At 30.9% G+C, this 12,560-nt stretch overlaps 1 protein-coding gene across 1 annotated transcript; it reads left to right on the top strand.

The window, feature by feature from the left end:
- The first annotated feature begins 3,632 nt into the window (after positions 1 to 3,632).
- On the top strand, positions 3,633 to 10,742 carry LOC118027741 (chromo domain-containing protein LHP1). The gene is made up of 6 exons (XM_035031182.2): positions 3,633 to 4,272; positions 4,542 to 4,567; positions 4,740 to 4,826; positions 5,150 to 5,923; positions 10,219 to 10,279; positions 10,434 to 10,742. The coding sequence occupies exons 1-6, from the start codon at positions 3,958 to 3,960 to the stop codon at positions 10,473 to 10,475; spliced, it is 1,305 nt and encodes a 434-aa protein (XP_034887073.1). The 5' UTR covers positions 3,633 to 3,957; the 3' UTR covers positions 10,476 to 10,742.
- The last annotated feature ends 1,818 nt before the right edge of the window (positions 10,743 to 12,560 follow it).

Genomic DNA, 12,560 nt, shown 5'->3' on the forward strand with positions numbered 1-12,560 from the left:
AATACAACATAGAAAAAGAAGGGATTTTATTGTTTTTAAAATTATTGTTTTTTTTATCTTCTTGTTCCTTGAATTTGTGACAAGCTTAGTTTTTAATTTTGAGAGGTTAGTACTCTTGAGTTTAAATTATCATAAGGATTTGTGCTTAAGATTATTTCGTATTTGATTGTGATATATGAATATCTAATTTTTTTTTCTATGATTAAATTTAATGATTTATAACTTAAATTTTACATAATGTGTAACATATGTTTTTGGTTTTAAATCTATTGATAGTGATTAGTTTATGATGGATTCAGGACTAATTAACTAATATAGCAAAATATCTAATTTTCAAATCCATGTTTGATTGTTTTTACTTAAAAAGCATAAGTCTTGATTAAATTAACTTCTCATATGTGTTTAATTATCATGAATCAATTGCACTAAACTTAATTTTAATGCTTTCATGTAATTAAATCTTGCATGCATAATAAATGTTATTATATGATTAAGGTTAATTGATACACAAGTGTTAGATTAACTAAAAAGTAAAGATAGGTAAAAAAAACTTGTTGTTTTTCATAGTTGATTTATTTATTATCACAAATCAAATTAGAAAACATATTTAAATTCAATGATTGATATTTAATTATCATTGATGAATACTTCTTATTAAAAAATTTTTCTTTCTATTTTTTTATATTATGCTGATTTGCCTTTTTTTTTCCTTCATAATTTATTTATTTTGTTTGCTTAGTAAGCTATTTTTTAGTTAGTTTAAAATCATAATTACTTATAGTTTTAAATTGCATATTAGTTGATTCCATCATATTTGCTTAATTAGTGCATCTTTATTTGGTTTGCTTAAATCTAAACTTAAATAGTTTGAGTAATTAAGTTATAATACTTGTATCTTTGTAGGATGAAACCCTTACTTTTATATGCTACAAATCATTAATTTTAAGGGTTTAAATTTGCTCGAATTCAACACTCATCACACAACAAGTCATCCGCCCCATAATAATAAAGAAAAAATAAAAATAATAATTCAAAGGCTCGTGTGCTTGAGCCTTCTTTTTTTTTATTGATTTTTTTTTCAATTTGATCATTCACAATTGAATATTTATTGATTTTTCTTGCTATTTTTTTTAAATTTTACTCTTTAATAATTTGTTGATTTTTAATTGGACAATGTAATTTGTTTCGGTTTGATAGTTGTAGGTTTATCACTATCTCAAAAAATTATCTTAATATTTAATTGATTCTTAATTTTATGAGTATCTATTTTTTTCATCATATAATCAAATAAAAAGTTTTAATTTTTTTTGAACCTGATTGAATCTATGACCCCGGTCACATGTTTGGCTGGTTAACTTTGGTTGATTAGGAATCAAGCTTTATAATGTATTTCGATTTGCTTTCTACGAAATTATCAAAATCTTATACGAATGTCCTAACATAAAGTTGATGCTCAATTTTACTGGTATTATTTTTTTTTTATCCGATTAAATTAAAAATAGTCTCAGAAATTTAAATGTAGAGTTCATGATCCAATTTCGCAGGTTCGATGGGTTCGACCATAAAACCCTGAAACAATCTAATAGGTTGTAGTGGCATATTTTTTAAAAAAATTATGTCATATTAAAATTTATATTTAATCTCAAACCATGTTTCTGCATGTCATCGACTTGTTTTTGAACTTATTAAGTCAATTATGTCATATTAGAAAAACTAAAAAACAATTTAATTTGAAAATGGACCAAGTAAGGAGACAAGTTAGGAAGTTTTGCTATTTGAACCTCTTCACATAGACAAACTTTGTTTTGTTTTTAAGTGCAAATTTATTTTATATTTTTTAAATGCAAAAAGCCACATAACTATTTTTATTTTAATATTAGTAAGTGTTTAAGTAACCTTGCATTATATTTTTCATTTTATTTTTTTTTATATTCTTAAATAAAAATTAATTATAAGAAATGAAGTAACTAAACACAATAAATCAAAGGCATAAGAATACTTTTTTTTTAGAGTGTGTATGAAAGCGCTGAATAAATTTTTTTTTATTCATACATTTGTAAAATACTTTTTAAATTTTAATTTTTTAAAAACACAAAGTTAAATGAAAATACCAATTGAATTTTTTTATTAATTATTTATCAATCATTATTATTATAAATGATAAACTACAAAAAAAAATATATAAGTAGAAAAAAACACTCATCATCTATGTGAGATATTTTTTTTTATCGAAAATGTATTAAAATAATATATATTTTTTATTTTTTAAAATTATTTTTCATATCAAGACATTAAAATAATCTAAAAATATATAAAAAATTATTTTTATTCAATTTTGTTTTTCAAAATTTACCCAATCTCTATTTAAAAAACAATAGGATGTAATCAAAGGCATAGGAATATCTCGGTGAACTCTATAAACACGTGTCCAAGGGTTACCACCATGGTTAGATCCTTGCTACAATATCTAAATGTTGCTTACAAAATCGAATTAAAAAATAATTAGTCCCATCTAAAAGTTGCTGGAACTAGGAAGGGCGGGCTGTCGGTTCTGCTACTACTGTCAGCGGGTCTACTGTTGGAGAAGAGAGTGAGGGCACGGGAGTGAGGGGAAGGGAAGTTGACGGCTGGAAAGTAACCCCATCTCTCTCTCTCTCTCTCTCTCTCTCTCTATATATATATATATATATATATATATATATATATACATACATACATACATACATAGACACTAGAGGGGTTTATGGATGTATTAGGATGAAGTTTAGATCCATAATTATATGTAATAACATTTAATATTTTACAAGTTATAATTTTTTTTTTAAATTTAAGCGGTGGAATATATTAGGTTAAATTAATTTTTTTAGATATTATAGATATTCACGAGTTATATTTATATTATTAATTTTCACATGTTCATGTTTATAGATATTTATAAATATAATTGGTTCGAGTTTTTGCTATTAATCATATCTCACTCAATTTATAATTATTTTAAAAATTATAAATTTAATCCATTCAATTATTTTGAATTAAAGTAAGTTGAATATATTATGGTGGACTAATTTTTGTTTTTGTTGAAATTATAAATATCACAAAGTTTGTATTTACATGTGAATCTATAACGTGGATATTAGATGCCATGACACCCCAAATATCATGTCTATTTTTCATGCATTGCACCATCATTCAATTCTAGCAATCTCTCCATCCCTTTTAGTAAAGAAAATATATATTTTTTTATGATGTTAAATAAATCTAATAAAAAGCAAACTAACAAAAACTTTAAAGTCAAAACATTTCTAAATAATATAAAAATAAATTTTTAATCTACAAATTATTAGAAATAAAAACAAAAAGAATATTGGATATACATATTGAGTCTGATGGATTAAGTTTTAAAATTCTGACTTGATTGATATTTATTTTTTAGATTTTTTGACTAATTATTATCTATAATATTTACATTATTGATTTTTTACAGATTGAATGAAGTAAAATAATACAAATATTATAAATGAAACTATTTTTTTAACACTAGAGTGTAAAAGTAATTTTTTGAAATTATTAAAGCATTTTAGATTAGGTTCGGATATAACTAACCATATTAATCTAAAACTTTTTGACTTTGAGTTTTGTCGGAATCCGATCAAATAAAATTCTTTTCTAGCCATTCCGATGCTGAACGGATTTGGGCAGAAATTACCATCCCTAAACCCCAGAGTCTCAAGTGTCAAGAGTTACCAAGTTTTGCTGACAGGTCTGGTATCCATCTCTGTCTCTCTCACACGCACACATTTGGTGTTGGTACGTGTGGTAGGTCTAGGACTCTGCCATCTTTCCACTGCAGTCTATATTTATTAATTGTACATAAACACGGGCAACCAAACCCAAACTCCAAAACAAAAGAAAATCACATTTCTTCCCTCCAAAAAGAATCAAACTTTTTTGAATACGATGAAGGGAAAGAGGAAGGCAACTGCAAATCCTGTGTTGACTGATGCGGCAGAGGGCAGTAGTAGCAACTTATTTGAGACCCAAGTGAGGGAAGGGAATGTTGATGAAGAGGAGGAGAGAATTTGGGCTTATAATGGGGAGAATCGAGAGGAAACTGAAGGAGAAGAAGAAGATGAAGATGATGAGGAAGAAGAAGAAGAGGAAGAGGACTCCAAAGGAGAACAAGAGAGAGACAATTTATTTGATGAAGAAAGGACAAAACTTGATGAGGGTTTCTTCGAAATCGAGGCTATTCGTCGAAAACGAGTTCGTAAGGTCTGATTCACATTTTTTTATACGAGATTTTTGCGCCCCCATTTTTTAGAATCTTGTGTTTAATTCTTTTGCTGGGACATTTTGCTTCTTGGTGGGGAGGTTTAGAATACGGGACCAAGGAATACAACAAGGGGTTTATTTGGTGAACTGAAGTGAATTGTGTTTTTTCTTTGTTATTGATGATTTTTTACTGATTATTTGAGTGTGTTTGTCTTGCTAATTGTGGCTGATGATGATGGCAAATGACTCCCCAATTGTTGCAAAAATAGGGTCAGTTGCAGTATCTTATTAAATGGTAAGTGTATCTCTTATATCCTGTCAAGGCTTTACATTTTTCTGCTTCCGAATTGGTATTCAATTAGTTCTTATCTTATATGTCATTATGGTAGGGCTAATGCAAGGAGCTATTAATCCACTTTATTGATTCCAGGTAATTTGTTGACTGATATGCTCTATTTGTTTTAAAGGCGAGGATGGCCTGAAACAGCCAACACCTGGGAACCTCTGGAGAATTTGCAGTCATGTTCTGATGTCATTGATGCATTTGAAGAGAGGTAGATTTCTTTTCTTCTTCTTATTTACACAAGCTTCTTTGGTTGCTGACGACATCAATGCCAAAGAAAATTATGTTTTCAAACTTCCAGTTAGAGTTTTCTCAAGGTAACTGTCATTCAAATAACCTGAGTGATAAATGAGTTGTTTGCTTGGCTAGCTTCTCTTGATTTTCAAGTTAATTTATTTTCAGTATTCTTTTTTTTGGCAATCAAAATGAAGTTTAAAGTATATAATAACTTAATGGAGTTATCTATTTACTAACTATCACTGAATTTTCTTTCTTCTGTCCCTCTTTTCTCTTGTTTTTCTGTCGAGTTTCAAGCTTGCAATCTGGCAAATCTTTCCGAAAACGGAAACGCAAGCATGGGGGTCCTCATACTCAGTCAAAGAAGAAGCAATCACGTTCCTCGACTGCCTACAATGTATTGGATGTTGAAATAAGTATTGCGGATAAACATCTCGCTTCTGCGCCTCTTAGTAGCTCATTGCTTGGTGATCTACCTTCACCCCTTCAATTTATCAGCTCAGATCCTAGAGGAGAGAGTAATGGAGAAGCAAACAATGTCAAAACATTCAAGCAAATCGATGAGAATGGATCCATGAATGCTTCAAAGCATATTTTTGCAAGGAAAGAGGATAATGAATATGATCCAAAGCTTAGTGAACTTAGAGGAACAATTCCTAACATTGATGTAAACATGAATAATCTTGCAATACATTTCCAAGAAGAAAAGACTTTAGAAGGCAATGGTCTGGCAAATGGGCTTCCCAAGGTTGATTATGATCCTGTTCAGAACAGTCAACGCACAGGTGCTAAGAAAAGAAAGTCTGGCTCTGTGAAGAGGTTCAAAAAGGACTCTGTCAAGCCAGCTTTTTTACATAATTCATCCGCAAATTTGTCAGTTGGCTCTACTGGTGGAGTTGCACAACTAGGGATTGAAAATCCTAGCTTAACTTGGGGTAATTCAAGTCACATGCCCATGGCAGAAAATACCATTAATGCATTAGCTATCACCAAGATCCTCAAGCCTACAGGCTTTTCAGCTTCTGTGTTTGACAATGTCCAGGATGTGCTTATAACCTTTCGTGCATTAAGGTTTGTTTATCTTTTAACTTCAATTTCTTGCATCTATCTTGTATGATATTTAATGATTTCTATTTCTTGCATGCTTCTGTTTGTGGAACCAACATGTTGAGAGTAGCTGGATTTCATTGTGTATTCTAACCATCATTCACAAAGAATACACATCTTCCAAGATGTACCTAGCCAATTATCTACAATAATATTTCTTCATGTTAAGTAATACCCTAGTTTTCATGTTGAGTAATTCCCCAGTTTTATTTTGGCTAGTTTGCGTGGAATTGATTTTAAAGGAGAGGAGTGAAATAGCTTGTTGAGACACTATTACATGTTTAACAAATAATGTTGGGCAACTTTGGATTTTGTCCCACAAAGGATACATGTGAGCTAGGTTTAGAGAATTAGGGATTTTAGAATAGAAATAAGCTTAGGGGCGTTTGGTATTAGGACATTCAGGATTACCCGGGGAAAGCAATTCAGATGTCAAGCATGCTTGCATTTGGTATGTCAATAAATCTTGAACTCTCAGGTATCTTGAATGTGCTAGGATATTAGATTGCTCATAAATATGGGAACGCGATTCCTTTCTAAAATAAGGGGAATTGGAGATGCCAAAACATTCAATATTTTTTTTAACTTGAATACCTCCATTTTAATATTTAGATTGACTGGCATATCTTTTACTAATAACAACACAAATACTTTAGGTAACTATTTATACATATTTGCTAGGGATTGAATTTGGACACATAATATATATTTTGTTGAGTTTAATATAATATACATGTTATATAAATTTTTACTAGATATATAAATTTATTTGATAGCTATAGGCACCAAAAGCTCTTCTAGTTCTAAACTAAGAAGGAAACAAAAAATCTAACAGAAAAATGCTAATTAATGTTCTAGTTCCTAAATAAGGTAAGATTTCTAAATTTGTATTAATATTATTTAGACTAATTTTACATATAACATCAAAATATATAAAATTAAAGATTAAATAATTGTACTTTCTAAACTTGTCTCTCGTTGACTGCATTACAAAGTCTGTGTATGGACTGCAACAAGAGGGCTTTTGAGAAAAAAAAATGTTTTCTTGGCCATTCGTGACCTTTATGTTGCCGGTCTTTAATTTGCGTATTTGGAATGGTTATATGGTTTAAACCTTTTTTATTTCTTTTGGTTCCATGGTCAACTTGTACAGTATCTGGGGTTGCCTACCAATGCTTTTATTTTATTTACCTCCTATAAGAAATTATTTAACTATAGGGATGCATTTGTGCTCGAGATTAGTGAAATGAATTATTGTAAACAAGAAGAGAGAGGAAATTAATAAAACTGATGGAATGGGGTTAAAAAAGAGAGCAAAGAGCAGATGAAAAAGTAGCAGCCAGTGTCAATGGGACCTTAGGTAATGTTGATAGTGGTTGTTAATGTTAAAAATGGCAGCTGAAAAAGTAGCAGCCAGTGTCAATGGGACCTTAGGTAATGTTGATAGTGGTTGTTAATGTTAAAAATGGCATTTTGGAGGAGGCAAAATTAGAATTCTCCTATTAGCTTTTGAAGGCACCACCTGGTGAAGAGTAAAGAGTTTTATTGGTATGATGCAGCCAATCAAGGAAAATTTTAGCGAGTTACTTTAGTTATAATGTTAGTTGCAGTTAATTAAGGTTATCTGTCATTCTTTATCTAAATAAGGTTTGTATGCTAACAGAGCACCAATTCTGTCTACAGCCAGGGCTTTGATAATAGAATATGAGTATTGCATGTTCTCATCATCAAACCTATATAAACCTATTTCTGTATTTTTCAACTCTTTCTCCCCTAATTAAATCACTTACGCAGACCATTGAATTCAATCTTAACTCACTGTCCAAATATTGCTGGATTCCTGACTTTGCCATTGCAAATATTTACTTTTCCCACAAACTATTTATTCCCAACTAGATTCTAACTGCTTCGAGAATTCTTCTTTGAGAATTCTTCTTCTTTTTAGAGTTGAAGTTTTGTACCTCTAGAATCGGCTTTTTTTTTTTTTTTGTTCTTTTCCCATTTTGTGCTTTAAATTTCTATCTTAGTTAATACTTCATTAAAGGGTATCACTTTCTTCGTAAAACATAGTAATAATAACCTAACATCCCATTAAAAAAAACATAAAAACCTTTTTGTTTAAAATTGCCCCCTTTCTCACATACAGACACGTGCACGTGTGCTCTTCCTCCTCCTGCCAACCTCACTATTACCCATCACCCACTTCATTTCCAACGCTTTCTTTGAATTTCTCCTACAATGTCTTAACCCACTCAAATACTAGGCACAATATCATCTCTTTGGTCTTTGATTTTGTCCACAAACTAATCGAAGTGTCAAAATGGTGAAGTTTGGGAAATTGGTGCTTGTTAGAATGAATTGATTTCAAATGAGTTCATGATTTATTTTATGTTTAATTCAAAGGCATTGTTATTCGTACTCTACCAATTCTTAATTCTATGTGACATCATTAATGAGTGACTAAACTAGCCTCACTCCATAGGTTTTTTAATCACAATTGAAATTCAATAACATCAAATATAAAAATGATCTTAAACCTAATGCAAAATGCTATAAAAGAAGGTAAATCTTGAAATTTAAAATTTATAAATAAAATTTTGAAATTGTAGAATATTATGAAAATTAAACTGTTATATTATGACAAATACATTTTACATTCCCAAATTTGATTGTAAAATTAATCCGCGGTTTTAGCAATAATTTTCTAGCAATGAGGTACTATATTTTAGTTGGATAAAAAAGATGCAAACCCAACATAGTATTGTAAAAATATTCTCAAATAAGATTTTTATGATTTTAGGTATTTATGAACTTTAAACTAAATACTTCTAAATTTAGAAAATCTTAAAAACTTAAGTGTAAGGAGTTCCACAATTGAATAAGACACTACGTGTATTACTAACAAATTGTGTCGGGCTTCTCTAAAAGAAATATGCTGGCCTTGTGACGGTTAGAGTTGATATAAATGAAATTTGACTAGTAATTAAAAGTGACAAGTTAATCTAAAAAAAGTGGTAACTAAAATGAAGGCTAATTTAGTTATTCTATAGAAGCGTGGAATGGGATTAATGATTGGTAGAATAGGAAGAACACCATTGTGTCAAGTCAAAAGAAAGAAATGAAATGCTATATTTAACTTTGTTGTGAATGCATAAAATGGATCTATTGTGTTAATAATATCAGCCTAAATCATAATCTATGTGAATTTACCATTGTTAAAATGGCAAAAGCTGGTATGGCATGCCTTGTGTCAATAATGCCTGCTTTTTTTCCTCTAGCGACGACTGCTATATTGGAGAAAACTGACAGCAAGGAGTTGATTCTAGAAAGAGAATTAGTAATTATTGAAGGGTAAACTCAGTACTTTGTAGTTGAGACTCCCTTTTCTAATGCATCAACTTTGGGGATGATTTACATCCTAGGAATTTTTATGAATAAACATACAACTCCGGATAAGGAATTAGAAGGAATGATGACAAAGTGAGCAAGCAGAATTCTTATGAATTGGTCCAAATGATGCATCCAAGGAAAAAGGAATTAGGAGCTGTGTTTTTTGTCCAATTCTTATTTTAACAATTTTCCAATGATGGGTAAGTTTGATGTTCAATTGAGGCACTCTTTGTGTCATGTGATTTGTCAAGTTTAGTTCTTCAATTTAAGATATTTAAGTTTATTAACTTTTGACAACCAGTCCATCTCTTGCTGTTTATTAGACATTTTAAGATATTTTAAGACTTTTGATTACAGAATTCCTAATGCATACCACATAAACACCATTCATTCCCCTGCAGTAGCCATCTCAAATCCCAAATAAGTCGAGAAATCCCTTGGGTCACTGTTTACAGCATTCAAACAGCCTTCTATATCCTACTTTTCTCATTACCCCCCCCACACACCCCATCAACACACCCTACATACGTCATCAAGAATTATAACTCACTATGTTGTTGTAACAATGTTGCTGCCGAAGCCCTAATAAATTTTCAAACCTCTGCCTTTTCTCTAAATGATTAAATAATAGTCTAAAATTCTAAATACAGCAGCAATCTGTCTGTAGCTGCCTTTAAAATCATCCTCGTACAGCTTTATCAAACAAATCGTACTTCAGTATGTCTTCATGCTTTCTCTCGTATAAATAGAGTTTAGAAGTCTGGAGCACGAGTTTTATTATGCATGGATTGTGTTTCGTGCAATTTCAGATTTATGTATGTCTTCTTGTTGCGAAGTGTCATTTTTTTAAGTGGTTTCCTACATTGCAGGTCTGATGGACAAGAAGTAACAGTGGATAACAGGTTTCTCAAGGCTAATAATCCACATCTGGTAAATGATTATTATGTTGCTGATTATGTTTAGAGTTTTTTCCCCATCCACACTGCACTGTCTTCAACCTTCAAACTGCTTATGATTTTTTCAAAATATCTTTCATGATTTTTATTGTTGTATTTACTGTCTTTTCTTTTTCCTTCCATTTCAGTTAATCAACTTTTATGAGCAACATCTCAAATACAGTACATGATTGGATGGCAGTTTGTATATGGGGGATCTGCACCATTGTATGCTTGTCTGTGTACAGTGCTGTAATTCTGTAGTTGCAGGAGATAGTGCAGGAAACATAGTGTTGTCTTAGTTCTGTAATGCAAAACTGATTGATATAGCTTTAGCGCATCGGTATTTCAAACTTTTCCCCACATATGATTAGGTTTTTGGTATTTCATCTAACTACGGTTATCTAAATATTTTACATGACAAAGACTAGAACTATAGAAGTTCACTTAGTTTGTAATCGTGCTGTCATCTCTCTTTCTCTATCTACATGTCTGTTCCTTCCACAACAAACTTTCTCTGTTGCTTTTGGATATGATTCTGTTGAATGATGTTTCTGAACACCAAATTACTCATATTACTCCCTTTCTTATCATTATCAGTTTACTTGATCTCATTGGAAGCATCGAAGATAACCAATTGTCATTTTCAAAAGCTATTTATTTATTGTCACTGAAGTAAACATGTCCATGATTTTTTTCCATGTGGGATGACACTATGATGTCCTTGAAGAAGTTTGATTAATTTGTTTTGGGATTACTTGGTTTGGCCGACCTTGGATATAATCACTATTAAACCAAAAAGGACAAAAAAATAAAAATAAAAATTCAGAGGTATATTTACGCAAGGAAGTCGCCATAGGTCAACTAATCATACTGGACCAAAGAAAAGAATCAGATTGTCATCTCTAACTACAGCAAATACCTCTAAGACGGAAGTCCTTGTGTATCCACTGAAACAGGAGAATCCAAAAGATTAGAGAGGAATGGGGATTCGAGGACCGTGCCAATAGTACCTTCTCCAATGATGGGAGTTCCGGGACTGATCATCCTTTGCCCTTCGATATTGTCATTTGCAGACTATGTACTGCCACTATTTCAGGCAGGTGATGAAGATGTTGCGTTCAACTACTGGGAGCTTCCTCTTTTACTGTTACTGCTTGTACACTTGCTTTCTTCTTGCTTTCCCTCCCGTGACAACTGGTATTTTGGTACAAAACAGGGAAGTAGTAGCTCTAGCTACGATGCTGATGGATACGGTTTGGGATCCTTACCTTTTCTTGTGCTCTTTTTTGTTCTGTATAATGTTTGCTAACGTGATTACAAAGTCTTTTGCTCTTTCTTCTCACAAGAATTGGAGTTCTGTTTGGCTCATGAAGATGACTGTTACACTAGGATTGTGCATGCGCCTGTGTACTCTCCTTATCTTTTCTGCAAGTTTTTAAGAGACCAAAGAACTGTAAAATAGGAAAGGAAAAGGAAGAAACTCATGAAGCTACTGCGTTCTGCTAGTTGGTGCTTTAGTTTGTATAATGTTTTGGTGTCAAGATTAATCCTACCTGGAGGGTTTAGGGTGTGCTATGTTTATTATATTTCGTCCAACCAAGAGCAGAAGCTAGCAACAAGAAAATAGCTAGAACGATATTCCGCCACGTATGCCTTTTGCAATGTGTACACTTACATACAAGACCAAAGTTTCATTGACCTTTTCTCATTCGGAGATATAAAATTCTTTTCTTATTTAGTTCTTCTTAATTTGAGGTTTCTTATTTGATTATGTAATTAAAAAAATACAAAAATTAAATTGAAAAATTATTTTATAATCCAAGACAAAAAAAAAAAAAAAAAAAAAAATATAAATATTATGCTTTCAAAGACTTATGAAGATTATCAACTACTTAGATTTTGATCACTTAATTACCTTAGATGATTTGAAAAAAATAGTTTAGATATATCCAAATTATCCAATTAGAATAACATGTTAAGGGTGTATATATTTGTTATGTATGAAATATCACTCATGCCATGAAATTAAATATAATTAATATAACAAATATCCCATTAATATATTAAGTACATGTTGAGAACATGATTTGATGTTAATGGTATTCAAACAGAGAAGATAATTGCACACCACAACAAAATAGTGTTGTTGAGTGCAAAAATAGAACTATCAATGAACTATCTAGAAGCATTAGGTTATATGTTATGTTACCTTTAATATTTTAGTTAGAAGCAGTTAATAATTTGATCAATCAAGGATTTTTTGATATTTTGAA

Source organism: Populus alba, chromosome 19 (genome assembly GCF_005239225.2).
Source record: "Populus alba chromosome 19, ASM523922v2, whole genome shotgun sequence".
In the NCBI taxonomy this organism is placed as follows: Eukaryota; Viridiplantae; Streptophyta; class Magnoliopsida; order Malpighiales; family Salicaceae; genus Populus; species Populus alba.

Bases quoted from the DNA above. Each gene is read 5' to 3' on its own strand.
- LOC118027741 (XM_035031182.2), top strand. From the start codon at position 3,958: ATGAAGGGAAAGAGGAAGGCAACTGCAAATCCTGTGTTGACTGATGCG. The intron at 4,568-4,739 runs GTAAGTGTATCT...TTTGTTTTAAAG, and splicing joins TTGCAGTATCTTATTAAATG to GCGAGGATGGCCTGAAACAG. The intron at 10,280-10,433 runs GTAAATGATTAT...CTTCCATTTCAG, and splicing joins AGGCTAATAATCCACATCTG to TTAATCAACTTTTATGAGCA.